The sequence below is a fragment of the Ambystoma mexicanum genome, chromosome 4q (genome assembly GCF_040938575.1).
Source record: "Ambystoma mexicanum isolate Mex_15411 chromosome 4q, UKY_AmexF1_1, whole genome shotgun sequence".
NCBI lineage: Eukaryota > Metazoa > Chordata > Amphibia > Caudata > Ambystomatidae > Ambystoma > Ambystoma mexicanum.
This window is the reverse complement of record NC_090928.1, coordinates 969631845-969659463: the sequence shown is the minus strand read 5'-3', so window position 1 is coordinate 969659463 and position 27619 is coordinate 969631845. Positions and strand designations below refer to the sequence as shown.

Here is a 27619-nt window from a genome sequence, read left to right as displayed (position 1 = left end):
AAGATTCCTACTCCTTGAACATGTCATTTTCAAAATTTAAAAATTGCTTTCAATTATGACATTGTGTGTTTTAGGATTATGACCTTGACCAGTCAGATTTTGCAAAGATGTATGGCTACTGGGATCGTTTCTCTATTATATGGGCTTACTTTGCTAATTGCATTATGTATTTCAAAACATTTTGTCATTTCCAGAATTTGCTGTTCATAAAATGCCATATTGCACTGTCATCTGGTGTGTCAGCACTGCAAATACCAAGATGGACCGTATTACTTACCAAACATATTATGGCTACTCAATTGTGGTTAAAAATAAATGACCTTGATCGACACACCAATGTAGTATTGTGAGAAAATACATTCTGCGTATAGAGCAAACATTTCAGAGCAGACAAGTCAGAGGAATTTACAAAGTAGGTCTATCCAGACTAAGATTATGTGCTACTGCTGTACCAACGCCATTTCAACAATGTAGATAATTGGCTTAGTGTTTTATGGGTTGCATTTGTACTTTGCGTCTCTATTTCCCGGTTTCCTCTTGACCCATTTAATTTATTTGTTGCTGGAGGAGATTGGGGCAGCCAATAAGATTTTTGGTGCCCTAAAATACATTGCAGTTATGCCAGTCATGGTTGTATTGTTTAATCGCGTGAATGTTTATCTTGAGTTCAAATTCCGAGCAATGTGTTTTTAGTGTCTAATGGAATATTGCCCCATTCCATATCTTCATGATAACTGTGCTTTTAACCTTCAACCATTTAATTTCTTGTTCGCATGATAGGGCGGTGACAGCAGTTTTTTTTCTCTGCATCCACCAGCACATCGCAGTCCATGCAGTTATGCCAGTTGTGGTTGCTTTGTGCAGTAGTGCGAATGTTCTCTCTGGTGAAGCGTGAACTGTGTATATTTAGAATTCTTCCACCAAATCAGGAAATTGTAGTATTTTCTTCCAAAGACTGCAATTTAGCTATTAAACGCTTTTTTACAATTAAATTGTGTGTTTATTCAGACACATGATTATAATGTTGAAGGGATTGCACTCATTTTAATTGTTTTATTTTTTTCCCCTCTAAACACCATAGAAAAGCTGAAAAGGACCACAAACAAGGGACACACAATGTCAAACGACATTGCTTTGATATTGCATCAATCAAAAATATCGTCCAATATAATCATGAAAGATGCTGATGTGCAGTGGCCAGATTTTGAGTTACAGCTCTACTTGTGCCCATGCATCTGTATTTCATGATGCTATTCTGCTGACTTTATTTTGATTACTGAAAGATGCACACTCACATTGTTAGTACCAAATGGCTATTCTCTTGCATACAATCGGGGCCCCACGATTCTGTAATGTGAGTATTTCACTCCCAATTTTTGGGGGCTAAAATACGTTTAAAGGGAGTTTAAAAAATGTCCCATTTCCCAATGGGAGTATTAATTCTTCACGACCAACCATAACAGCCAACTCTTTCTGCCTCCAAACCCCAAGATTCCGACTAAAAAAACCAGGAGGCAATAGCTTCCCAGTGCAAGCAGCTCAGTACTGGGATGCCCTACCAGTTGAACTAAAACGGGATCAGTCCTACAGCAGCTTCAGGCACCATACCCGCACCTGGCTCCGTTGCAATGACCTTTGAAACTTGAGACCTTGTGTACTGATACCATACGCACCTCTCCACTCTATCATGTACATAATGCATCTCCTGTTTATAACATGTACCTATATGTAAAGTAAAGATTGTATATAATGTAATTACTGTATATAACATATAATACCAAAGTGATAACACTGTAACCAAGTTCTAAGTATTCTTGTTACTCTGTGCGCCCAGCTACCCAAGCGTTTTCTGGCGCCCTATAAATAACCAACCAACCAATTGAGCACAAATATGTTTTAACTGTAAAGGAGTAATGTTGTTTTAATAAACGCTTTTTTATACCTGGTTAATTATGCACGTGAAAAGACACCTGTTTACCACTTCGGATCGGGCAGGATTAATAGTTTCTTCCTCTGGCACTACTGGCCCAAACATATCCATGGAGTTGTGTGGATGAAAGGAGGGGAAGTTGCTTCTGTCTGTTTCCTATTTTAATTGGGATGTTGCGTTTTTGAAAAACTTTTTTTTTTAACTCTTGTTTCTGGGAGCATTTGCCTGTTTTTAGGGAGTACAAGTAGCTGATACACCCTTTATCTGTAGGGCTGTATACAATTCTAGGCTTGGTGGAGCTGGTGCGATTTGTATACTGCAATGTTATCAATTGTTCTTGACCTCTTATTGATTCAATTTTTTTATTTTGTGTGTTGCTGTTCGAATTATTATACATGGACCATACAGGTTTGTGATTTATCATTCCCTCTGGGAATAATGATATCTTTATGTCTGAGTTAATGTGGCGTTCCCGATCCGTCGTTCTGGATCGGGTGTTATCGGCTCAGGCCCGAGTTAAAGGCCAGAGCGAGGAGAGGGTGTTAAGGCCATTAGCAGCTTGGGTTACCAAAGCGACTCCTCTTCCCTTTCCGTGGTGGGCGTCAAAGCAGCAGCAGGTCTGCAGCAGCCCGTGCTCCCCCCGCCCGTGCTCCCCCCAACAAACAGTCAAGTGGGGGGGTGGAAGGTGTAAACTTTTTTTTTTTTTTTTAAGGGACGGAGGTTGGAGGTGGGGGGAGATGGCGGTGGGGGGGAGCGGGTCGTCGGGTGGGAAGGAACGCTGGCTTTCACCGGCAGTTCAAGCCTGCGTTCCTAGCAACGTGATTGGCTGGCTCCCCCCGCCAGGGTGCTAATGAATTTCATGACTGTCTGCCTTTTTCTAATTGTTTTTTTTTATTGGTGTTTTTAATATTCGTTGGGTTAAATCTGATTGCAAGTATGTTAGTTCTTTGTCAACTTTTATTGAGCTTTTAGACCTTAAGCAGAATTGCTGCTTAGCAACTCATAACAAAGGACCTATTTTAGATTGGGCTATTGGCCCTTCTTGGTTTATCTCAAAGTTTGAGTTTTAGTGAATTATTTTGGATCACAGTTCATGTCAAAGAATTCCTACTTCAGATACAAGAGGACACGTTTTTTCCCTGCAGTAGATGACATGACGCATGCAACTAAGAATGGGCAAAAATATAAAACGCACAAAGAAAATCCTATGTAGATATATGCAAATTTAAGTGAGTCTTAAGCACTAAATTAAAAATTATACATTTATTTGATGATTTGTTTTGCAGACCATCTCATTCAAGCAGAGAAAAAACATGTACAATCAAAATGAACGGAATCAATACATGAATAATCAAGAACACAAACGTTAAGGTTTTGTTAAAATCTTTACATCATTTGCTGTGCAAGGAGGGGCACAGATGTTTCATATATCAAAAAGTTCACAATTGTAAAGAAAAGCCATGACCTGAGACTAAGTATGCAGTATGGTGCTGCGGCAGGCAGGGTAGTTGTCCACTTTAGGTGGACAAGATGGTCCTTGCCTCCTAATTGATACCAATTGTTTTCAAAATAGTGTTCAATGCCACTTTCGGGCGAGGGCAGGCCCTTTAGCCGAAACCAGATAGGCCCCAAGCACTGCATTCCAGCCCTGCGCACCCATGGAAGTGGTATTTATTGCTATTGGCATTCAAAACTGCACCTGGGGGGCAGAGGTGGTCTGATACATTTTCTTTGTTAGTTTTAAAGAGAACCAGGCGCTGCCCAATTCATGCTTTCCATAAGAAGGCTATTGCACATGTCTGCAATTGGAAATAACTATTTCCAGTCCCTGGAGGTGCAGAACCTGTCTTGCCTAGCACACCCACACAGGCCTTTGGCACTAAAGAGTGGAGTGGAGGAGATGATTACTGCAGTGCTCTCTCCGCTAGCCCCTTTGAACTTGCAGTGACCAGAAAAAAAGAGCACAAGAGGGAAAGGGGGATGCAGGGTGAGCTGCTGTTTTATTGAACAGGGTAATTAATTTAAATAGCTATGTGATACACAAGTGGAAATTTAATTAGCAAACCTACAGAATTGCATAGCAAATAGCTGTGCAACACTGCTTATTTTACGCCTTGAAATACTAAGACCGTTGTTGACCGTACTCCATCCTTTCTGGTGTTGGGAAAAAAAGCCTAGTGCGATACTGCTCTTCAAACCCCTGTAATGGTGACTAATCACCTAATCGGGGAAACTATTTGTGGGGAGAAACGTCACAACATGGAAACCATACAACCATCAAAACTCGCTGGCCAACTCTAGTTTCGGCATTAATGGGTGTCATTGCTTCATTCACCTGCGCCTTCTTCAGGGCCAAAACACCATTGTAGCAAGCGGAATGGTGGTAAATCTGTCAAGGAGCCGGTGTATGTTAAAACCCACAGGTGCAGTCCAGGTAATGTATGAGTATGCATGGTTGCAAAGTTTTGCAGTGTTTCAACAAAACCTTTATAGAAACCGTGCCCCTACACTCCTCAGCTCAGTGGCGCCCTGTGCTCACTCACAGATGCCCCTGTGGCCCGTGGGATCACACCTCTAAGAGAAGGCAGCATTGAGCACTGTATTCGGAGGAAAATGGATTTAGTTGGCAGGTGATGGTCGGTGTGACAGCCCTAGATTTAGTGCCAAATATTGCACTTAAAGGTTTTGAGCACTGGAAAAATGCTAAACTCTGTTTTTGTTATGGAATGTACTGTCTTTGGTGCGACTAAGCATGTTTTAAAAAAATTGATTGAACTTCTTCAATTCAGAAGTTTCGTAGTCAAACTGGTGGCCACAGACCGATATGTGACAAATGGCCAGTCATATGAGTGAGTTCCCCACCAATCAGCCAGCAATTTGATGTTTGGCGTGAGTCACGGCAAGAAAGTCCATTTTGTGGGGGAGGGGATGGGTGGTTGTTATGGCAAGAATGTTGTGAAGAACTAATAACTTGGTCCATCAAGAAGTTGTCATCTCTCGAGTTAATAATGATCAGTCTGAACAGATGCTGTTTGAAAAATGGTCATCACTTCTGCACCATATGGTCAACGGAGATGCATGAGGAAAAAAACGCTATCAGACCTTTATACATACACCACTGAGTGAAGAACAGGAGAGATGGAAGAAATGGGTGGAGCCTGGATTGCTACCTCGTACAGCCCTTCTGAAGGTTGTTTGTGACAAGGGGACAACCAGAGATTTGCAGAGAGGATTTGGAGGTATTCCATAACCTGTGTCTGAAATGGTGTCCCACAAGATTGCATTCCTGTATCGATGGCATGGAGGCAAGGAGAAGCATAGCAGTCTTGGCCCACAATTAAAATATCGGTAGGCAACCTTCGAGAACTGGTGAAATGGAAAAGGAAGGTAGTGGAGAATTGCGTTATGGATTAGCCTTCACCAAAAGAGAGTGGGTGGGCAATTATAAACATTTTTTTAAGAAATGCATTTTGACTTTGTTTATGGCCTAGTTTTATTTGTCATGGTTGTGGAGAGCTATAGCTTCTAAATGGGATAAAGGCTGCTTGCTGACTATTGCCAAAAAGCATTGCACACCATAAAGTTCCTCAAGTCTGCCATTGTTGCCCAATGTAGTAGACCATTTTTAAATAATTATCTTGTGTGCTTTTCTTTAGAAGTGTAGATGAAATTGGTCTTAACTGTGACTAGGTGATCTGTTCATTTACAAGCCTACTGTTGTCTTGCATTTCTTGAACTATGGGCCAGAAACAAATGGTTGTGGCATAAGAATGAGAAACGGCCATATTTTGTATGTGCTAAAAAAGGGTGCATGTACTGGAAGTGCACCTTTTGGAGGGGCCACCGCATGCTTTGCATATTTCAAAGACGTCTGTGCCTCTCTTCGTCACAAAAAAAGTCATGCTGTTGTATAGGGCACTCCTCAGATGATCCCCTCTAATCTGGACAGTTTTCTACAAGTACATTTCTATCCATTTAGCTTCTATTGTGTTACAGATGCAGTCTTGCCACTATAGCAGAAGTGGTGTGTTTTCAACTTTGTTTAATATATTGATGTATGTATATTAATAAATTAGAGTGCCCCTCTTCTACAGAAGATGGCCCACTGTGTTACACGCTTGTTTCAGAGTGAATTCCTTATACCAGCTATACCACATAAACCATTTTGGAAATGCTGCCTTGCTGAAACAAGTAGAACTAGAAGACTGAGCTCAAGTCGCATCTTCGCCTGTCAAAATTGTCAGACCCTCATTTTTTTCATAGACTGTCCACAAGCGTGGTTTGGTTGTCTGGGTAAGCTCTTTAAAAAAGCATACCACTGTTAATGTTGAACCCTATGTAAGACTAGTTACCTGATGTACTGCACACCACAAAGTTTATTTATGTGGCTTATGATCTCTTGCCTGCCTTCATACTGATTTACATGGTGGATCTGTGTACCTCTAGACTTTACTAGAGCAGTACTGTGGCGAATGTGTGCGACGTAGAATCTCATTGAAGAACAAAGGGCATTGAAACATGCACAATTACCTGTGAAAAGGATTGCTTGGAGGGCTGAATTCCACCTGGTAAAACTGAAATAAATTTGGAGTGCCGGTTCGTGGTTAATGGGAGCCTCATCAATTGGGCTTCTTCAAAAGAATTTGGCAGACCCTACAGCTCTGTCCCAGCCCTCGATTCACACCATGGTTACTTTTGACAGTTTGCTTAGTTTGAAATTGACCGCTAATCATGTTTGTGTTTGCATGTAGTTTTTTTTTTTTTTTAACTATTAAAAGGAGAGTAAACCTTTGTACATACAATGTGTTCTTTACATCTCTCGCTGATCAGTAGCAGGTTTTGACATTTCAACCTCTGATACATCTGCAAGAGTGTGTTATTTTTATTTTTTTATTTTATTTTTTGTATTCTATATCTGCCCTTGCCTTGACCTTCTATGCGTCCACCTAGCAACAAACCTAAGCTGCGAGGGAGGGTAGAAAGTTGCAATACATTATTTCAAAACAAGGTAACAACCTGGGAGATTCACTTTTTTTTTTCCACCTTCAACCCACCAGAGCATAGGAATAAGAAAAATAAATACTTTGTTTCAGTAGTGGAATGCATCCGAGCTGGTGAAAATCTACAGAAAGTGGAATCCATCACTGTGCTGGAAGTATAGAAAAGTTCATTTTGCATGGTAATACATGGCTTTTTCAAAATGATTTGGTTGAAAAATATTGGATAGAAAGCAGTTTCTTATAGATGAGGGGCATGCACAATGTCTTAAGTGGGTGGGGAAAGGAGAGGTTTTGTGGGTCACTGCTGTAATTACAAAACGTGCTGCCTGCAGGTATACGTGTGCTATGGTCTTAATCTTCTGATGGACGGATTCTTCGTGAACCCTCCTATAATGGTCCTTCTAAATAGCCAACGGATCAACCTGATGACGCCAAACCCGCTAACGTCAGTTTGCCAACACATAGTTCCAGTTATTTACAGCAACACCCAGGACTGTGACGTGCAGATTAAGAATTGGCCAACGCTCTGGGAACAAGAACTGGGACCGAAAATCAGAGTGGATAAGCGGGAGCTAAATGCAGCTTATGGGTATCTAGCATTAACTAGTGACCAGGAGCTACCACTGGGGAACAAGGAGCTAGTAGATGGTGTTCCACAAATCTAACTTCCACATGAGGCAAGCGTATAATCTTGCCCATTATTTTTGACCATTTGTGCTTTAAATGTCATTTGGATGTCGTAATGTATATACATACATTGCCCCAAACGCACTTCAAATAAGCTTTGTTCAGCATACGTTGGCCTGAGGAGCCTAAAGAGCTCTTGGTGTTAAGCTAACCGGGCTCTTTTAGGCTACACACCAGAGAAAAATGTCTCCCTAATCCCCTCCAGTTCGGAAAATATATTTTACATCTCGTCCTGCCATCAGAGTTCTTCGACTAGAGCCTGCCCGTTTGTTCTCGTCCCTCTGTCTTGTGGGTAGCTTAACTTTGATCTTGTTTCGAAATGCCACAAAGCACACCATGATGACTGGAATGTGAAACAACTTTGCTTAATTGAGACATGGCCACCAACACAGTCTTTTTTTCCATTAGGCTTTGCTATTCAGGAATAGATGGTTAGAGACTCGAAAGGATGCTAAAAAGTGATCTCAGATTTTTACGTGTGCAGATTGATAACTGTCATGTCGTACTAAATGGCGACTTTTAGTAACTGCAGGGTATTTCTACAATTGCATGTTAAAACAAATCATTGAATTACTGTGTCGACTGCTTTTTATTTGAGAAATATTCTATTGAAATTGAATGTGGAAAGTCAATGTTGATGTACGTTACAGGGGAGAGCATATTCTGCATCTGTAGATGGATCTTAGAGTATGTTCTTGTTTGGAGGCTGCAGGCATCCACTGCAGAGGCATTTGCCCCAGCTTTTGCTGCAAGAGCAGACTTCAACTCTCTTGGATGTGACTATCAGATGGCTGAGGCGAACAAGGGTGGGTTGCGGTGATCGATGCATTGAAACGTAATCGGTGCTCTGTAGAAAACGCTTCTATTACATCTTTGAGGTGCACAGATAATTTATGAGGGAAATGGTATTGAAAAGGGGGAGCGTGACCATTCCTTTGACTGTCTAACAAAGGCCGTTGGAATCACAAAGCACTTACCTGGTGCTTGGCCTTCTAAATGATTACGTTGACGGAGTGGCACTGCACTAGCGGCTTGGTTTTCCAGTAGGGCTGACTTCTCCCTTTTATCATTCTGGCGTGTTTTCATTGGGTACCATTCCATTGGGTAGTTGGTAGTAGCATCTATTTTAGCCCATCGAAGTGGAAGGATTCCTTGGCACATAAGAACCAACTGATGTGAACTGTATCATATGTGGAGTGCATAGGAATCTGCTCTCGTCATTCCTCTAATAACTAAATAAGCCCCACCGACTAAAGATCCTCTTCAAAAGCCATCTTAATCTTCAAAATGACTGTGGCTCAGTGGACTGATATATCCAGTAAATGAGTCTGTGCTTGACCTGCAGGTCCCGAGTCCCAATCCTGGCAGATCAATGTTATTTAATACATACAATTTTAAAATGACTAGAATGCAGATTAGATAAAAAAAAAAAGTCTATAGTGCTCTACAAATAAACCTCCTTTGTCAGGTCTCAAAATGTGTATGAGCCTCTGGCTGGTGATAATTGCCTCTTGGTGAGTAAAAATAAAAAAGTATGCTATGTGCACCTGGACAATGGAGGATTCAAGTGACTTTTTATGCCTGGCTAGTAGCTTGCTATTTTGACCCCATGTTATTACCCTCTCCTCTGAATGGATCACAGATTGAAAGCCTTCTAATGGGCCCAGTGGACCTGGTCGTTAACCATTCATGTGTACAGGCTCCTAGAGGGACCCCAGAACCGCCCTCTTGCCCTGCATGGTTCAGATGGTATGAAATACTATTGATTGACGTACCCTACTCTAATGCCCCCTAAACGGGGTTGCAGTCCAGCACTCGAGGCCCTCCACCAGCTCCAGATAAGAAAGCATTCAGTGTTACTGTTGTGTGCAGAAACGTTTGCAGGCTGGCCTACCTCTCGGTAGTTTTCTTAATTTAAGACTTGCTGTCTTAAGGCCGCTGCCCACATCATTCTCGCTGTTACTTTGGAGGTTGGACTCTACATGCCCAAGATTCGGCCCCTTCCATAAGAAGCAGGTTTATTTAAATGTTGTAGGGCATCACTCAACTTTTATTCACATGGCTTCCAGCCTGGATTCCTCCTCACCTGTTTCATAAAATGGAATGAACCGAAGCAATCGGCCACCTGTACTATGCAGCCTAGACCTCAACCTTAAAGTACCATCTCGCTGACCAATATTTCAACTTTGTGGCACACCGATGAACACCCGTTCGCCCCCCATACTGCGTACAGGTAAGAGGCCTTTTAAAAAAGAAAAAACATACATTTTTCTCTCCTCGTCACAGCCTCCTAACCAACTTTCCTATGGTGCTTAAAAGCGGGTGTATTCTGTGGCATGTATTACCTTAAGCAAATTAAGAAGGGGGGGGTGGTCCTGGGAGCCTCTCTGCCAGACATCAGTCCTGGTTGCGAGAGCCTTACCCAGATTTGTTAGCTCACTATCTTTCACAGAGGAGAAATTTCCAAAACCTATCAGGCTTTGTCCTGCCCTGGGGCAGTCCAGCACGGAAATGCTAGGCAATTCTCCTCTGAACAAGAGTACCAACAGCAACCCCAGACACATGTTTCGGTCTGGTTGGACCTTGTCAGTAGGGTGGAGCTGTGCCTCTAAGAATAGTGAGCAAGGGCCCCCCTTGTTAATTTGCATATTTAAGTAACTATGGGTCTCACCCGAAGTTACTAGGGAAATCCAGATGTGGACCCCTTGCCCACTATTCTTAGAGAGGCACAGCGCCACCCTACTGATGAGGTCCAACCGGACCGAAACACGTGTCTGGGGTTGCTGTTGCTACTCTTGTTCAGAGGAGAATTTCCTAGCATTTCGGTGCTGGACTGCCCCAGGGCAGGACGAAGGCTGATATGTTTGGGATATTTCTCATTTGTGAAAGATTCCCCGTAGTCTCCCTTGCGTAGACTCAGGGTTCCGAGATGGAATCACTGTACAATCCTTCAACTGATGTTCTGAAGACCCACAATACATGCACAAATTGTGTTCTCTCCTTTGGACCCCTGTGTTCTAATGAGAGAAGACAATCTGCATTGGTTCCTCTGTAGAAACACGATCCTTAGTTGTGCACCAGCTCGGGTGTTCCATTGGAGTCCTCGACCCTTCCGTTTCTCTTGGCGTCTCTCATGCAACCTGAAATCTATCTGGAGTACCAAGGAAACCAGGTCGGAGAACGTCTCGGGTCTTTCGACTTCGTGCAACCCTCTTCGAAATATGGTCTGTTGCGCAGTGTCTGGCCATCCTGCTAAGCTTGCCAAACTTTGGAAGTGAGAAATATATGTCTGTACGTCTTGGTTCCCTTGCTTTACATCAATAAGGGCCTCATATGTAGAATACTGAACCTCAGGTCTTTCGAACCTAGTCTTGAAATTGCGAACAAATAAGTCGTAATCATTTACCGAAGGATCATCAGAGGTAACTAGAGGTATTGCCCATTTTTTAATGTGCTACCCGTTAGGTTAGCTATCAGGAATCCAACACGTGATCTACCGGACTCAAAATTCCTCCTTCTGAAAGAGAAATACACAGTACAAGCGTCGAGAAATTCCTTCAGTCCCTTAGGGTCGCCATCATATTTGTTAATGGACAGGGGCATCGGTGGTAGTTCACCCCTTCCTTCATCTCGAGTTGCTACTTGCTGACGAAGAGCTTGATTTTCAGCCTGTAAATTCTGCATATCAACTCGTAATGCTTGAATGGCGTTACACGTTTCTTTAACCTGTTCTGGAGTAGCCATTTTCTTTGTCTTTGGGCGTTGTATACTGTCGAAACTTGCAACCCTGGTTCCCTTTTCCAACTCCTCCTCACCTGAATCTCCGTCGAATTCTTCTCGGAGTTCCGTCTTCTCTTTCTTTCTGATTTCTTTACTCCTTCTTTGATGCAAGTATGGGCGTGACTTCCCGGAGGCCACCGTGACCGGATAGGAACCAAATCCCAGGAGCCAACCCGCTGTTCCAGGGAAAAAGCCGTAGGCTGAAAAAACCCTGTGTGAATGGTCGTCTTCAGGTTGGATAGAAGAGTAGAAGCGAGTCCAGTTCCTTCTTCGGTGTAGATGAACGAGTAGCCGGTGGTGCCGAAGGTATTGAGGCACAATACAAGCACAGGAAACTGGTCGGAAGGTAGAAGAACGCCAAGGCAGCGATAACACGAACTGATGAATAGTAGACTAGAAAGCCTTTAACAAGAGAGAAGAAACTCCAGGCGAAAGAAAAGGAGTGAGTAGAAAAAAAACGGTAGTCAGAAAGAATGTTAAACAAGGTAATAGCAGGAAGGAAAAGTACAGGTGCTGAGGAGTTAAGAACAACCTCAAAGTGCGCTTAACAGGGATCAAACCGTTAAGAGAAAAAAGCTACCCGAAAATAGTATGTTTTACCTCTGTGTAAAAATAGTGAATGAAGAGAGAGGAAAAGCAACAGGAAGCAATAACAGGTAGCGAAATATTCAGCAACACAGCGCTGGTAAGGTACGAAAGTACTAAGATGCAACGCATTGGAGCACTGGTGCGTTGTGCGTAAATACGTGCTGATGGCCATCTTGGATAATGCATAGACTGCTACACAAAGTTTCCAGCATCCATGTTGGGTGTACTTCCATCGGTTCCAAAACTTCCAAGGTCGATGCATTACAACTAGTCTCCGTTATGGACAATCTGGCATGGACACATGACCAGGGCGGCATCAATGCCTTGTTGCTGCTTGATCTGTCCGCTGCCTTTGACACTATTGATCATGGGGTCCTCGTAGATCATCTGGCAGGGGTCTCCTCTCTGATACTGTCCTGGCCTGGGGTTCTTCTATTCTCTTGGACTGTCGCCATTCTCAGGCGGCAGCCCTCATGTGGTGTTCGCCAAGGGTCTGTCATCTCTATGGGCTTATTTAATGCCTACGTTCAACCTCTGACTACACTTATCTTCTCCCACAGCCTGCTCTGCTATTTATATGTTGACAACACCCAGATTCTGGTCACCCTTGACCTTTCCATTCCTAAGTCGGTGGCCAGGTTTTGTGTTTGTCTGGACGCGGTGGGGAATTGATGTCTTACAACAACTGGCTCAAGTTGAACGGCGAGAAGACTGCGGTGCTGGTGGTGGGGCCCCCCATACTCTTTCTGGGCCCCCTGACTTCTGATCAACAAAGCTGGGGTCCAGCTAAATGTCTTTCTACCAGATGTAAATAACATGCAAAAACAAAGCCCCTATAAGAGACACTAGTTCCTCAATTTGTTTAATCTTTGTTTCACTCACACACCTTATCATATGTAACATCTCATCTGTTCTTTCCTACACGTTTGGAAGCCGGCAAATGCAGCACGAACTATTGAACAATAAAAACGCCCTATTTGGAACGGAAGACAAAATGGGAGAGAAGACATGCACGATTTACCGTGAAAAGCATTTGAAAAAAAAGAATCCTAAGAATGACTTCCATGAATGACGGTTTAAAGACTGAAGAAAGTTTCTTCAAGAGTGGCAGTAGCATGTATTGCACAAAATGGGACAACCCTGAAGGGTCCCAAGAGCTGTTTATCAAAAAGAGAAAAAGTCTTGTCGGATCTCTGCCCAGAAGTTGTTTTTGATATAAGAAGTTGTGGCTTATCTGTTCTGATGAAGGCCTGATTAGAAATTATGTGGAGCACTTGTGTCTAACAAGCTGACACCTAATTAAGAGGCCGAAACCCGCAAGTGGTGACTTTTTTTGTTTTAAATGCATTGCACCATAAATTAGAAATGGTCTGAGATGAGAAACCCGAGGTCGGGGATTTGTCTGGCTACTGTGTGTTTTGCAAAAATAGGTTTGGCCAAAAAAACTGACCTACAAGAGACTGGCCAAACAAATGGATTAAACAAGCAAGTTTAAGTCGAGACCAGGGATTTTGTCCTTAAGTGAAAAGAATGCGCCAACAAATTGAAAAAAATGAATCTGTGGAATAATGGTGCACTTTACTAACCCCACCACTGAGATTTGATGCAAGTTTGATGTGTACTGTATTAGGATTCCATACATCAGCTTCTGTTTTAACAACATTGATATGATGATATGTCATTTATAAGGCGCCTGTACACAAGTGTTTCTAGGCGTGAAAAGACAAGGGAGCGAAGATGGAGGACAAGACAACCGATCTTACTAGACCTTGTGTCATTCAGATCATGCAAGTGCGAGAACGTGAAGTGCAAGGGGAAAGAGAGGCAGGGGAGAAGTGCAAGGGAAAACAGGGCAGCAATGTGCAGTGCGGCTCTGGGTAGTGTAAGGAGAACAAGGGACTGTAGGGTTACAGTTACAGCCCTGAAGTGCATGGTAGGTGTCTGGTACCCAGTAAGACTCTGAGGGTAGCCATGCAACCAGTCTGTACAGCAGACAGGTAGGTCAGCAGGGGAGGGAGAGAAATCAGAGGAGAAGACGAACGTTTTGAGCTGCCTCCGGACCCTCAGGTGGTTTGGCTCAAATATGAGAGGGGCAGAGAGTTCTAGAGTTTTATAATGGATGTATATGTGTATATTTTTGATATTTGAATACCATTTATTTTTGGTAGACAGGCTAATTGGCTCCAAAAGAACAAATGAGATATGGGGTATGAGAATGTTTGTGAGTGAAACAAAGGGCAACAAATTGAGACATTAGCGACTCTTATAGTTGCTTTGTTTTTGCCCCGACTTCTGTTTTGTCTATTGTTAAAGATCTTGGGGTGAAACTTTCCTATCCTCTTTCTATGGCACCACAGGTTGGCACAGTTTGTCAGCAGGGTTATTTTCAGCTTAAACTCCTTTTCTGTGTTCTTTCTTTTATTCTAGCGCATCTGTGCGCGTCTGTGGTTTCTGCTCTTTTCACCTCCTCTATCGACTACTGTAATTCTCTATTCCTTGCCCAACCCACCTATCTTGTACAACGCTTATCGGTCCTTCAAAATTCTGCTGTATGGTTGGCTACCTCAATATTATAAACAAAAGGGGTGCCTGATCACAGTCCCTGGTCCTCCAGGCATCATATATGTAGAATACGATCAGAGACGGATGAGTTAATCGGGACTAACAGTTCCCTTGGGATTGTGTTGTGAAGAACCTCTCTTGAAGAAAGTCTGAACGTTCTGCAATAAATTTGCACACTGAGATATAATCAATTTGAGTGGTGATACTCGCCCTACTTGATGCTTATGGGAATAAGAAAACTCCCTAAAAAAAAAAATTGTCCTGAAGAAGGTTGCAAGAACTAAGGGCGACGAATGTTGACGTCCCGAAAAGACAACCGAAACACGTGTAGACGTATGTCGGTGTGATTAGGAACACGCAGACGGAACCATCAGAGGATTGGATGGAGGACTTTTGTTCATGTGTAAATGGAGTTTGAGGCTGTCTATGCAGGAGGCCAAAAGACATATATGCCAATGATTTGGTAGATAAAAAAGCAAAAAGTAGAATGAATGGTAGGAGTGAATCGGTATGAGTGGAATTTGTAGATATCTGTTTGTCCAAATGTTTTATCAGTATTTCATATGAATTTTGATATGCAAATAAAAGTTTTTAGAAATTGACAATTGAACATTTATTGGTATTTATGAAGAGATAAATGTTATTGAGAGGCTATTCCCTGTTCCGTTGGTCCAATTTATGTTGATTATTATGGTTGGCTACCTCTACATCGCGCTGCGCCAACATCTCTCCTATTCTTCGGAAACTCCATTGGCTCCCAGTAGCCCAATGCATCCCAATTTAAAGTCCTCTGCTACACCAAGCTTTTTATGGTCCGGGCGCTGAATATCTACAGAGCAAATTTCAGCCATCTGTCCCGGGCCGAGCTCTGCAGTCTTCAGCTGCTTGTCTCGTACCTGTTCCTAAGACTAAGTATAGTCAGATTGGGGGCCGTTCCTTTTCGGTGGCAGTCACTGGGCTATGGAATTCTTTGCCTCACCCTCTTAGGAGCACGGTTAACCATCTCTTTTAGCAAGTCCCTGAAAACCCTTCTGTTATATACGTTGTCCGGCCCCCCCCCCCCCCCCCCCCCCACCCCCTTGCTAAGGAGCTTCAAGATGTCTTTGGGCGAACAATGCGCTTCATATGTTCCAATACAATACCTCAGGGAAAGAAGTTCTGACCTCATCAGATTCTTCATAGTAGATACTCGTTTTGAGCGGATGAACAGCTTTATGGTGCGACTAAGCAGGGTTATTAATAGATTCAACAGTAAACCTGTTCAACAACCAGCAGTGGGCCAAAGGTTGCTCATTTATAGCTTCCCGTTCTGAAACGTTACTGTGCCAGAGTGCAAGTCCTGAGGTGTCGGCGCTTGACTGTAGGCTAACTTCACAAACAAAACTATAGACACAGCTTTTGTTCAACTGCACGAGAGCCACTTCATCAAATCTTTAACTGATTTGGGTTCTCATATATATTTCAGGTTGCTTGTACAGTGTTAGCCAAGAGTTGAATCGAGCGTTGATCCAAAAGAAACATAGTTGATACCTTAATTAGACTTGCAAAGCATTTCATTTCCTCCAGAACCACATATTGTTAAACTATTTTTATATTTATAATTTTGTTATTTGCATCATGTCGTTCTGTATTGGCACGTTTTTGGTAACTTTTTGGGACTTTTCTGTGAAGGGCTCGTCTGAAGGTTGATGCATGTACTTGTTTCGTATGTATTCTCTTGCCATGTGAATGTTTGTTTTGTTACATGTATTTTTTTTCTCTCTTCTTCACCACCCTCTAGGACATACCCTCGGATTCCTGTGCTCAAGGATGGCTGAGACTGTAACCCGCATTCAGAAGATGTTCTTTTTAACGCTCAAAGTGATCCTGAGATTCGTCTTCATGTTCATCAATAATCTGGTTGCCATTCCGTCCTACGTTTTATATTTAATAGTGCTACAACCTGTTCGGGTGGTGGACAGGAAACTCTTTTGGTACATCGAAGGAGTCATGTTTAAATGGCTTTTAGCGATGGTCGCTTCGTGGGGATGGACGGCTGGCTATACAGGTAGGCTCACACTTTGTCTTAAGGTTGCTCAGATGCTGTAATATATTCCTTCTAACCATGTGGAGTAGAGTGCTCTGAGGATTGCCACCTGAATGGTGTTGAATGGCCAGAGTTGTGGCATGTAAGCATTTGGCAGGGCTACTGGTTGTAAATTGTGTACCTAAATGGTTTTGTATTATTTGCCTTGTATGTACAGGATGTATTCCAGTAACTGCCCCCACTTAATAGAAAGTATGACGATGTACAACAGAAGTTGCTGAGTTTCTTTGATTCACAAATCCACCTTAATTAATGCGGGTTCCCTTTTGCAAGCTTGTCTCTTTCGTGAGTCTAATAGCCAGTTGGCTGTTTGCCGGGTCACCGGGAGGACGCACTGGCTGTGATGCTATCAGCCAGAGTTAGGTGACTCTTTATGACTCGAGACTTGTCTGTAGTAGGCTTTGGTACCCTTTTTATTTTTTTTGTATTTTTTTTTGTCATTTAATTGGCGGCGCTCCGTGCTATGGTCCAGGTCCCTCACATGACTGCATTGCTAGCGGCTTTAGAATGTACATAGAAATGTAAATCCATATTAGTGGTGCAGTTTACATGATCAGTATCTGCTTTGTTTAAACCGCACTATTTAGTGCTCTGACGTTTTGCACAGTTATTGCTGATGTAATGTTGTTTAGAAAACCTCGAGATGAGTGGAAGGAGAAATAATGTCCAGCTGAACTTAACGACATTTTTTTTAGACGTTCCCTTGTAAATTGGGCCACCTGTTAGTGATTGAGGGGAGGGCGTTTCCATTGAGGTACAAAATGTTCTTGTTGCGAATACGTAGTTTTATTCGTGGCTTTCAGAGACTCCTCAATGTTTCCTGCCCCACATTGTTTGCTATTTTTTCATGCAATGTCTAAATGTACTGCTAGCTACCCTACAGCGGAAGGGTCTGAGGACATGCTGCCCTAGTCTGGTGGCCATGCTCGTTGCTCCCCACGGACACTCCTTTCCCTTAGTGAACACATTGCCATAATTGCAGCCTATGAATTATCCCAGTGATAAGTGCTTGGGTGAGCATCTAATGTTGAACATGTGCACACTTCAGATTTGTGGACTCTCGTCCCAGAAAGGCCTATTCGCCCTTCTGTGGAGATTTACTGTGGGACCAGAAGCAACGCCAAATATGGTAATTTGAAAAAGGGAGAGCACTGTGCTGGTAGATCACTATGGTCATTATTTCAATACGCGCCAGTAACATTGAATGTTCCACAAGAACAGCATGGGATGGGGGGACGAGTTGGAGCAGTCAGAGACGAGAGGTGGGCTGAGAGAAGCATCCCACCATCTTGATTTCTGTTAAGGCGCTTTCTTTTCGCGTTCCCTCCATTTCCTGCAGGCAAGTTACTTTGTGTAATGTCCTAAATCAAAGGGCACTTGTTACAACCACCTGAAGTGGACCCTTTCCAGTAGGCTTCCTTTGGGTCAATCTCCTGTGACCTTTTGTTTTTAAAAGGAGAGAGACACCCTGTCATTCTTTAATTCATCTCTGGACTTGCACACGGACAAGAGTAATTAATCTGGACATCTGTTGGGGATCCAGCCCTTAAGAAGTTCCTCTTCCTGGGAGATAAAGACGGAAGGCATCCAAGGCAGAGAAGCACTGTCCCCTGACCATCATCAGGTAATGGTGGTCATGACTGCTTTTGGACCAAGGCTTCTATACTGCCTACACTGGAAACTGACTCCTATTCACTGGAGTGGAAGGATCCCCTGTAGTTGCAATTCAAGCACCTTGGAAAGAAAGTGCATTAGGACTCTGCTTGTCCTGAGACCCCTGGTTTGGAAAGCAACCACAGAACCCAGGGCGTGCCCCCCATACCCCCTCCCCACCGGCTCTCCCTCCATCTTCGAACCGCATAGACGACATCCAAGCTGTTGCATGGTTACTGCTAGAGTCTTCTTCAACCTAGACACCCAAGCGCCTCTTCATCTCCATTATTTGAGCCATTCCCACTTTGTTATAACAAAGATATATCCTTTGAACCGTTTCATTGTAAGCAGCAGAGTGCCTTTTCACACAATTCTACATTCATTGCGTTTCTTTTACAGGGTTTTCGGAGTAGTTTTTTGTATTTTATGGTTTGATTAAAAGTATACTTTTATATAATCATGACTGGACATTCTTTTTATTTGAGACTATAGTTCTTAACAGAACCATCTCACACAACTTAGCAATTGCTCCCCTTATGAAGAGTGTTGCCTGCACTACTACAAAAGGTCAAGGTGTACCTATGAGGCTGTGCATGTTTTACCTTTGATCGAGATAACTGCTTGTTTAGTAATAGTGTGGGGGCCGAGTGGGTTGTTTAGCCACTAGGTATTCCTGTACTCCTGCTCAGCAGGAGTCCTTTCTTCGTCATACGTGTTCAGTGCATTTCGTTGGGAAATCAACGCACATTTAGTGGCCCTGTGCGTGTCTCTCTCCTTTGGCTGTGTGTGTTTTTATGTCGAGCCGCATGCCTTTTGCAAGAGTCATCCTCTTTAAATGATTAGTAATACATCTGTTCGTTGAACTTCTGCAATCTTACAGGCAAGATCTTTAGAGGAAGGAAGGCCTGGGCAGTTTCTTAGACCGGAACTGCAACTATTGCACTGTCACAGTAGGACTGTTGTACGTGTGTGACCAGTTGGGAACGGACAACCTACTGTTTTAATCCCCACAAATGCCCACCTGTTCTAGTGCAATGAATTGGAACAAAGATGCTGAACCATCCACAGCATGTTTTTTGGGTTGCGTTGAAATGAACTAGGATGGGGTGCTGGGTTGTTGATTTTAGCCTTAGTGACAGGAGGGCTAGTCTGCTAGTGCCAGTGACTTTGTCTAGACTTGAGCTGGTTAAGGTTGGTAGGCCCCATGAAGTCTCTCTCCGGGCTCCCTTTTGATTTTAACAGTATGAGTTGGCCACCAAATTTCTGTTAGCTGCGACAAATCGAGGGAATTCGTCCCTTCTCCCCAAGGGGGAGCCTCCCCATTTGAGGCTAGGGAGGTGTGCCCACTTTGTAAGACCCTCCCTAGGGTCTAGGCAAGTGGGACCTCCATGAGAGGGACTGCCTGCCCCCCCGCCCCCATGCTATGCCTCACAACACTTTTTTTGGGGACAAGGACTCCCATTCCTGTGAGATCTCCCTAAGTCATAACCCGGGGTGCATACATGGGACTATCGGATGTAAAGAACCGTATCAAATCAAGAGCCTGAAGACAAAACTATAATATACTCTTACAACCAAGAAAGAGGATCGGTCTCTTAAAACGGAAATCTCCAGACGAGGATACTGAAAGAGGAGCACATAGCAACGCAAAGCCAAGAGACGCATAAGCAAGCAGGGGAAGCCCCCCCTGACAGCGTAACACCTGAGAGAGGCAGTCCCAAGGTTTTGCAACTGCTGCAAGAGCAAAGCAGAGATAGAAACCAAGGAGAAGACGTGACCATGAAAAACATACAAGGATGCTGAAATCCCTGCGCTCTGTAGTCGGCGAACTGTGTCCACGCTGTGTTACTTGGACGCACAGAGAGCGGAACACCAGAGAAGGCTGGGAAGGCGAACAACCGAAGCAAACCCGGCACCAGAGGCATTTTTCCATAGAATGCAAGGTAACTGGGAAAACCGTAAGGCAGCCAGGGAATCGTTATGAAGTATGAGGAACTTGTCTGACTGGAATTGACGAGACGGAGAAATTAAAGTTCATCAAATGGAACTGTAATAATAAGAACGTGCGAATCACAATAAAAGCTGAAAAAGAGATTTAGAATGTGACACAAATATCCTGGGAAGAGGGAAAGTACTACAAATGCTAAAAGGCAGAGACTAAACCAGAAAGAGAATTCTATGAAGGAAAGGCAAATGAAGTCCATAAGAGAAAAGAAAAAACGCAAACCAAATCATCCGTGTTACTATATAGTTTTTCATAAAACAGGCGAAATTCGTCGTTGATGCCCTGGGAGGAGAGTGCCAAGGAACTGTCCGTCCTTTCAATGACAGGGATATGAGGCGCCCCATTTTCCTGGAAATGAATTTAGCTAAAAGGCGCCCAGGACACTCACCCTCTCCGTAGCTCCGAGCAACCCGGGTGTCATCAAGGAACTTGTGTTCAAGTTCAGCCCGCTCGCGGAAGTTATCCAGGGCCATGCCAATCTTGCCCAACGTAGCGATAGACGGGGATGTGACATATTGGGCTTCAAGTCCCGAAGGGAGAGATTCCCCCTCCCCAATGGTCCTCTGAATCGTTTTAAGGATACCTGCCTCCTTAGAAAGTGCAATACCCCTGATCTAGGCTTTAAACGACTCCCATAATGTGGCCTGAGAACCCACCGACCCGGAATTCAACACGAAGAAGTCATCAATACTGGACCCGAGTTCTGATTCGAAGACCGGATCCAATAAGGTGTGGGGTTTCAGTCTTCACACGCAGGTTGTACCATGGTTTCTGCCCCAATTTAGTGCCACCGTGACCTGAGAAGGTTCTGGGTAGGATGGACATTTGGGAAATCGTCCTTACGAACATGTTCGAGACTAGCCATCTGTCAATGCCTGAGTGTGAGTCATGGACCGTGGAATGAAACGAAAAGAGTCAAGAGGCGGGGTGCAATAGCCTCCATGCATCTACTACACCTAGTTGTGATTGTATTTTTAGGATGGTATTCGCGGCTTTAGAGAGTTGGCAGGGTCTCGTGCAGGATCGGTTTAAGTGAACATCAATGATGGTATTGAAGTCCCCTTCCCACAGAATAGGAATAAGAGGGAATCCCAACAGTCGAGAGGAAATATGGGCGAAAAAGTCAGGGTCGTCCACGTTGGGACTATAGACGTTAAGCAAAACCACCTCCCAACCCTAAAGAGAGCCAAACAGTACATAACGTCCCAAGGGATCGAGGTGTGACGCCTTATGTATGAATTTGAGGAATTTATGAATTACTATCATGACCCCCCGGTTCTGGGTGGAATAGGTAGTGTAATATCGCTGGGGACCCCATGTTCTAGCGAACTCCTCGCATCCCCTTGCCATTACATGAGTTTCTTGTAAAAAAAAAAAGAACCTTCACCTTGAGGCGTTCCACATACAGTTGTAATTTACGCATCTTATTCGGATTGCCTAGCCCTCTAATGTTCCATGCTCATGCAAACAATGTGTTCATCCGCCATCTAGTTGGTAAATATGTATACTTGCCCACACGAGGACATGTACCACGAGGCATCATACAGACTGGAAGATTTAATGTGCCGACGTTATAATCTTGGAGGTGATCTGGACCTCGAGTCCCTGGTTGTGTGTCAAGCAGTTTTTCAAACTTATTTGTGGGAAACATCCACACCGGTCGCAGATCGTTGGAGCAGAACTGGTGCATTATAGGAGGTACTCGGGTAGGTGGGCCAAGTATCAAACATCGGGGTAGTGATGGACGCTCCCTGGAAGATGAACACAAGTGGGCTCGCCGAGGTCGTGTGAGCTGGGTTTCAGCCCGGAAAGTGGTAATCGACGAATTTGGAGGCCTCCTCCGGGGTAGTAAAGGAGAAGACGCGATCCTAATGTTCAATCCTGAATCTTGCCGGATATAGCATGAAGTATTTAACCCCTAGCTCCTGCAGCTTTTTCTTAACGGCGAGGAAAGTCTTGCACTCTTGCTGGATAGCCACAGAGAAGTCCGGGTACAGGTGAATCCTGGCTGAGCCCAGTAGTAGCTCACCCTTAAATGTTGTGGCGCGAAACAGGGAGTCTCTGTCCCGGTAGTTCAATACTCTCGCAACAGTGGGGAGTGCCAGGCTTGGGCTTCGGCGTCGGGTAGCGATGGGCCCGTTCAATCGCAAACTGGGGTGAGAGCTTCGACCAACAGGGCCGGAAGAGTAGGCCCCCCAGAATTTAATAGGGCTTTACTGCATGAGGTGAGGACATTGAGCGGTGAAAAACCATTCCAATTAAGGACCCTCATATGGTCGGCGAATGAAGCAGCTTAGGTAGGGACCCCTTAAGTATGGTGATTCCCCCTGGTCTGTGTCCCTGTGCCTTTGTCCCTGTGCGTGTCTGTGCATGTCTCTTTTTCTCTTTATCCCTCGTGTGCTTCTGTGTGCGCGCTCTATCACTGGGCACCCCCTTTCTCATTGGGTCTCTCTCTCTCTCTCTCTCTCTCTCTCGTCCACCCACTCTCTCTCTCGTCCACCCTCTCGCTCTCTCGTCCACCCTCTCTCTCTCTCTCGCTCTCTCTCTCTCTCTCTCTCTCTCTCTCTCTCTCTCTCTCTCTCTCTCTCTCGTCCACCCACTCTCTCTCTCTCTCTCGTCCACCCACTCTCTCTCTCTCTCTCGTCCACCCTCTCTCTCTCTCTCTCTCTCTTTCTCTCTTTCTCTCAGCCATATGTCTCTACCAACCCCCTACTCCCACTTCCTCTCCGACCCTTCCCTTCAAGTCCCTGCTCCCATGCGCATCCAAGGGTACTTCCCGGGCCCCATGCCAGTGGGTGTGCCTAGCTAGTGTGCCTGTCGATGCCCTGCCTTGTGCCTACATCCCAGTGTAGGCCATCACCTGCGTCCAGTGTGTGTGAATTGTCCTGCTGGCTATGAGTTTACTCCTATTCCTTTTAATAAATGTGTTCCTGGTTTCTACAACGACTTTGGTGCCTTCATTGTTTTCCCACTTTTCAATGCAGCTGGCCTGTTCTTGCCAGAGGGGGACCCAGTCTGTCTTCATACACCACACACCCCCACCTGGTCTGACTCCCTAGTCCAAAACTATGGCCCTGTCTGGGGTCTCCCTCATGGCCTCCCTCATTTTGCCTGCTTCCCACTTCCACAATCCTATAAGATCCATTTTTTTGTTCTATTTTTTTAACTGTGAAAGGTCGCCGAAAACAACTTTTTGGTTTTGATTTATTTATATTTTTTTAATTTTTTTTTTTTTTGCAGGAGAGGCCAGGAAATAAGGTGGGTGAGGGAAGAGGCACCGACCACAGATATGGAGGGGCAGTTGGACAGGGGAAGAGGTTTGGCGTGCCTTAAATCTAAGGGGTTTTACGGAAATGTAGGTACCAATATCAACCTGTTCATCTTGAATTTAATCAAACATGAAGCCTTAATGGCGAATACTAAGGTGCATGCAATCTTTGTCGACCTAAACATGGCGTTTGATTCGATAAATAGAAAAAACTTTGGAGGAAACTAAGACTGGAATTGCCCAGAGGACATTATGGAACCAGTTAAACTTTTGTATTCCAACACGAGCATAAAGATCGGACTCTCAAAAGGTGGAATAACTACTTTGGAAATAAAGACATGGAAGGGATTGAAACAGGGCTGCCCGCTTGCGGCAACCCTATACAATCTATATACAGCTGATTTCGAAGATCATGTCGGGGATAGGAATTCAAATCCACCGAAAGTTAACTTAATCCCCATTTCCTCAGTGATGCATGCGGACCACATCATACTACTAGGTAAAACGATATTGGGTCTAAAAATAAGCTTGAGAAAAATTGGAGAATACATGGAAATGAATAAGCTGCGTATCAATACAAAAAAGACCACATATATGTCCTTGACCGATACAACCACCGAATAAGAAAAAAATCGTATAACTTAACGGTGGATGGTAAACCATTGGAAGAAGACTCTACGTTTAAATACTTAAGTATAATAATTAATCAATCTATGACGGAAAAAGATTGGAAAGACAATATGGAAGAAATAATGCAGTCCTTAGCAAGACAAGGTTGTCTCCTGCATAGGAAATATGCAAAGTTTTCTTTGAAGCGGATTATAGCCTTCTACCGACACAGGGATTCCCATTATCACATATGGGAGTGAAACTATGATATGTGCAGGAAATGTAAAATAGCATAAGATGGAAGCCGCCTTTTGGTGGAAAAGTCTGAGATTGCAGAAGAACTATCCAATTCCGGCGATAAGATATGAAATTGCAACGCAGTCTCTAAGCTCCATAGTCCTTTGGAAACAGCTAGACATTCTTCGAAAAGTCCTTGCTGATGAAACAACACCAGCAATACAAATATTACGATGTACCACTAATACAATGAATAACACAGTATTGAAAAACTGGATAAAAAAAGCTGGAATTGAAATCTATTCAAGAAGACATCTTGATAGAATCACTGGTACTTCAACCACAATACGCCAAAATAAAGATCCAGCGGAATGACTGCCTGAAAACTATTGAAGACAAATAAAAGTATTCTATGAACATCCACTTTGACACTGATTTGCGCTCTTTAAACTAACTGCCCAAATATTTGATGCTATTTCCGGACCCAAAAATCCATGATTGTTCATGAAAATCAGTTTAAACGTCTTGTCAACTAGAGAAAGACTTACGGAAATCCGACAGATACCAATGACTGAGATGAACTGCCGCTTTTGTAGGAGTGAGCAAGATCCCAAAACATTATATCATCTGATCATGATCTGCCCGGCACTTGGCGACAAAAGAAGCCTTTTCGGCAGTTTTCAAGATTTCGACCCCGCAATTAGAAGCAGACAAGAGATGGGCGCAGATGCTGAGTGGTCAAGACACAAAAGCAATATTTACGATCACGCAATTCCTCGCTAATATTCTATATTTGGAAAAGTGACACAGAGTATACAATCTGTCAAAGTTGTATCCTGGCTATTTTGATATGGAGACGAACTTTGCTTTTTAAACAAAATATATAATGAGGAAGTATTCAGAAAAATTGAGAAATTAAAATGTTTATGTATAAAGTATAACTTTTTTTAAAAAAATTATGTAAAAGTTTTGCTCATTCTCCTTGATTGCAGCCTCAAAAGCACTTTGAAACTGCTCCTTTCTGCAGAGTGGTGTGGTGTGGTGCAGTGTGGGTCTGTACAGAGTATTGTTGTCTTGGAAAGATATTGATCAACAGCCTCTTTTGGTGGGATCTTCTGCCCCACAGGAGTAGCCTTTGCGGTGGCAGTAGTGGTTGAGATGAGGTAGAGGAAAACGGCCTACTACTTCCTGAGAAAGGGACAGCCTTTCACAGAGCACCTGGGTGGTGTGAGCGGGTGTGGCTGCGCATGGAGCTGGTACCAAAGGACTACTGTCCTTGTTGTCTGCGACTGAGTGATTCCACACTCATTGCATTCAACATGGGTATCCCTGAATCTTTGGTACCTCTCTAACAGCCTTAAAGAACCACCACACCCATGATTCTGTCTGGGTGTTGGAGGTAGGCATGTCCTCTTTCCTCTCTCATCGTCCTGGTCCTCTTGATCCTCCTCTGCATCATTGCGCCTTTCCCTAGGCCCGCCGGCTGGTGGTGGTGGCCCCTGGGCCAGGACTGATGCCGTTTTTGAAGTTAGCAGGTGAGCTAATGCTCTCGAAGCGGGGCTCTCTCCTGGATTGCAGTTGAGTAAGAATAGGTCTAAGAGCTGTGCAAGAGTACAATTTCAGCTTGAAACTTCCTGGATCGGTTGAAAATGCAGTTTCGAAAATGTCTGTGAAGCACAGACCCATTCGTGAACACGTCATCATGGTGCGTGCAGGGTCATGTGACGCTGTCTGGAAAGTCTGCATTGACGTCAGACGTTCAAGAACATCGACAAACAAAAAATTGGTGTAAAAAGTTGCTGAAAGTTTCTAGAAGTGTTAAGAATGTTGCTAGGAGGTGGGGAATGGCAATGTTTTTGGTTTAAACTTCCTAGATCGGGCGAAAAACGCTGCTATACTGGGGGTGAGAGTGTAATTAGGAAGTTGTAGCAAATTAGGCTGCACTGGTAAAAACTTTATTAAAGGGACGTTATGGTTACAAGTAAAACACCAGAAATCTGGTAGTTATGGTGCAACCATAACTTGTGCTACCACTGTGCACTGCTAAGATTAACACCCAGACATCAAACTGTATATTCAGTGAAAGAATGTTGTTAAAGGGGCGTTAAGGTTATAAGTAAAATCGAGATTTAACTCTTGGGATTGCACTCCAGTGGAGTTGCGATAAACGCTCTGCCCGAGAGCAGAATAAAGTCTTCCAGAAGCGATGGTATGAAAAATTGATGTCACATGGACAGATAAGCACGCAGTAAAATGCATTTCGCGGCCCTCTGGCTGCTTGTTCACATACAACAAACACTTGGTATGTAGCACTCTTAGAAAAAGAGAGCCATCTATATGATTGCAAAAATATGGATTTTTGGTCCTTTGCTACTTTCCATTGCGAGGACATGTTGGGAGATGAATGCAATGGTGCAACTCTTGCACGTGTCCTCATTTTGGAACGTGTTGCTAATTTTAGTAAATGGTGTGTTTGACACAGAGAAAATATGTATGAATACAAAACTTGATGCGTAATATAAAATCGTAGTGTCGTTAAGCACTGCGAAACACACGGGCTATCAAATACAGTTCTAGGCTGTATGGATAATATTCTTGCTCTTGGATGTGGCAGCGACAATAAAATGCATAATACTTCAGACTTTAATAACCTGTATCCTGATCAAATTGCAGATGTTGCTACTCGGAGCAACACAATTGAAAATAATGGTATCGTAACGAATGCTACGAAACAACCCAATGGTCACATAAGCAATTATACAGCTCTCAGCCTGTTTGCACTTTACTGCTGCTGCTATATGTAGGAATAAGAATATTTTTCAGAGTGCTGTAGGCTTTCATTACCTGCAATCTCATCAAACTATACTTTAACGTGCAAGTTCTGCATACAATGCCATAAGCAAAAAATCAGCATTGCCTAAATCTAGTGCATGAGCAGTGCATAAGGATAGCCAAATAGTTGCTGTGCAAATATGCAAAATATAAACAATCATGACTGTAAATAGCAGAGTTGCCTAGATGAAAAAATACATATTGCACCCAAGATGCAAAATCATACTTGAAATACAGCTCTGTGCAAATGCGCAAAATTATAAATTCCATGATCAAAAACTGCCTAGATGAAAGTACCTATTGCTTCAATAGCACAAGATCATACTTGAATACAGTTCTGTGAAAAACGGCAAGATTAAAGATAAAGTGCATATATATTTGT

The 27619-nt window shown here is 43.5% G+C and overlaps 1 protein-coding gene across 1 annotated transcript in view; it reads left to right on the top strand.

The window, feature by feature from the left end:
- LPGAT1 (lysophosphatidylglycerol acyltransferase 1) overlaps window positions 1–27619 on the top strand; it is a 784790-nt gene that overhangs the window by 62363 nt on the left and 694808 nt on the right. Inside the window, exon 2 of the mRNA XM_069608524.1 lies at window positions 16328–16594. Coding sequence (XP_069464625.1) covers window positions 16357–16594 — 238 coding nt within the window. The 5' untranslated portion in view covers window positions 16328–16356. The remainder of the gene's footprint in view (window positions 1–16327; window positions 16595–27619) is intronic.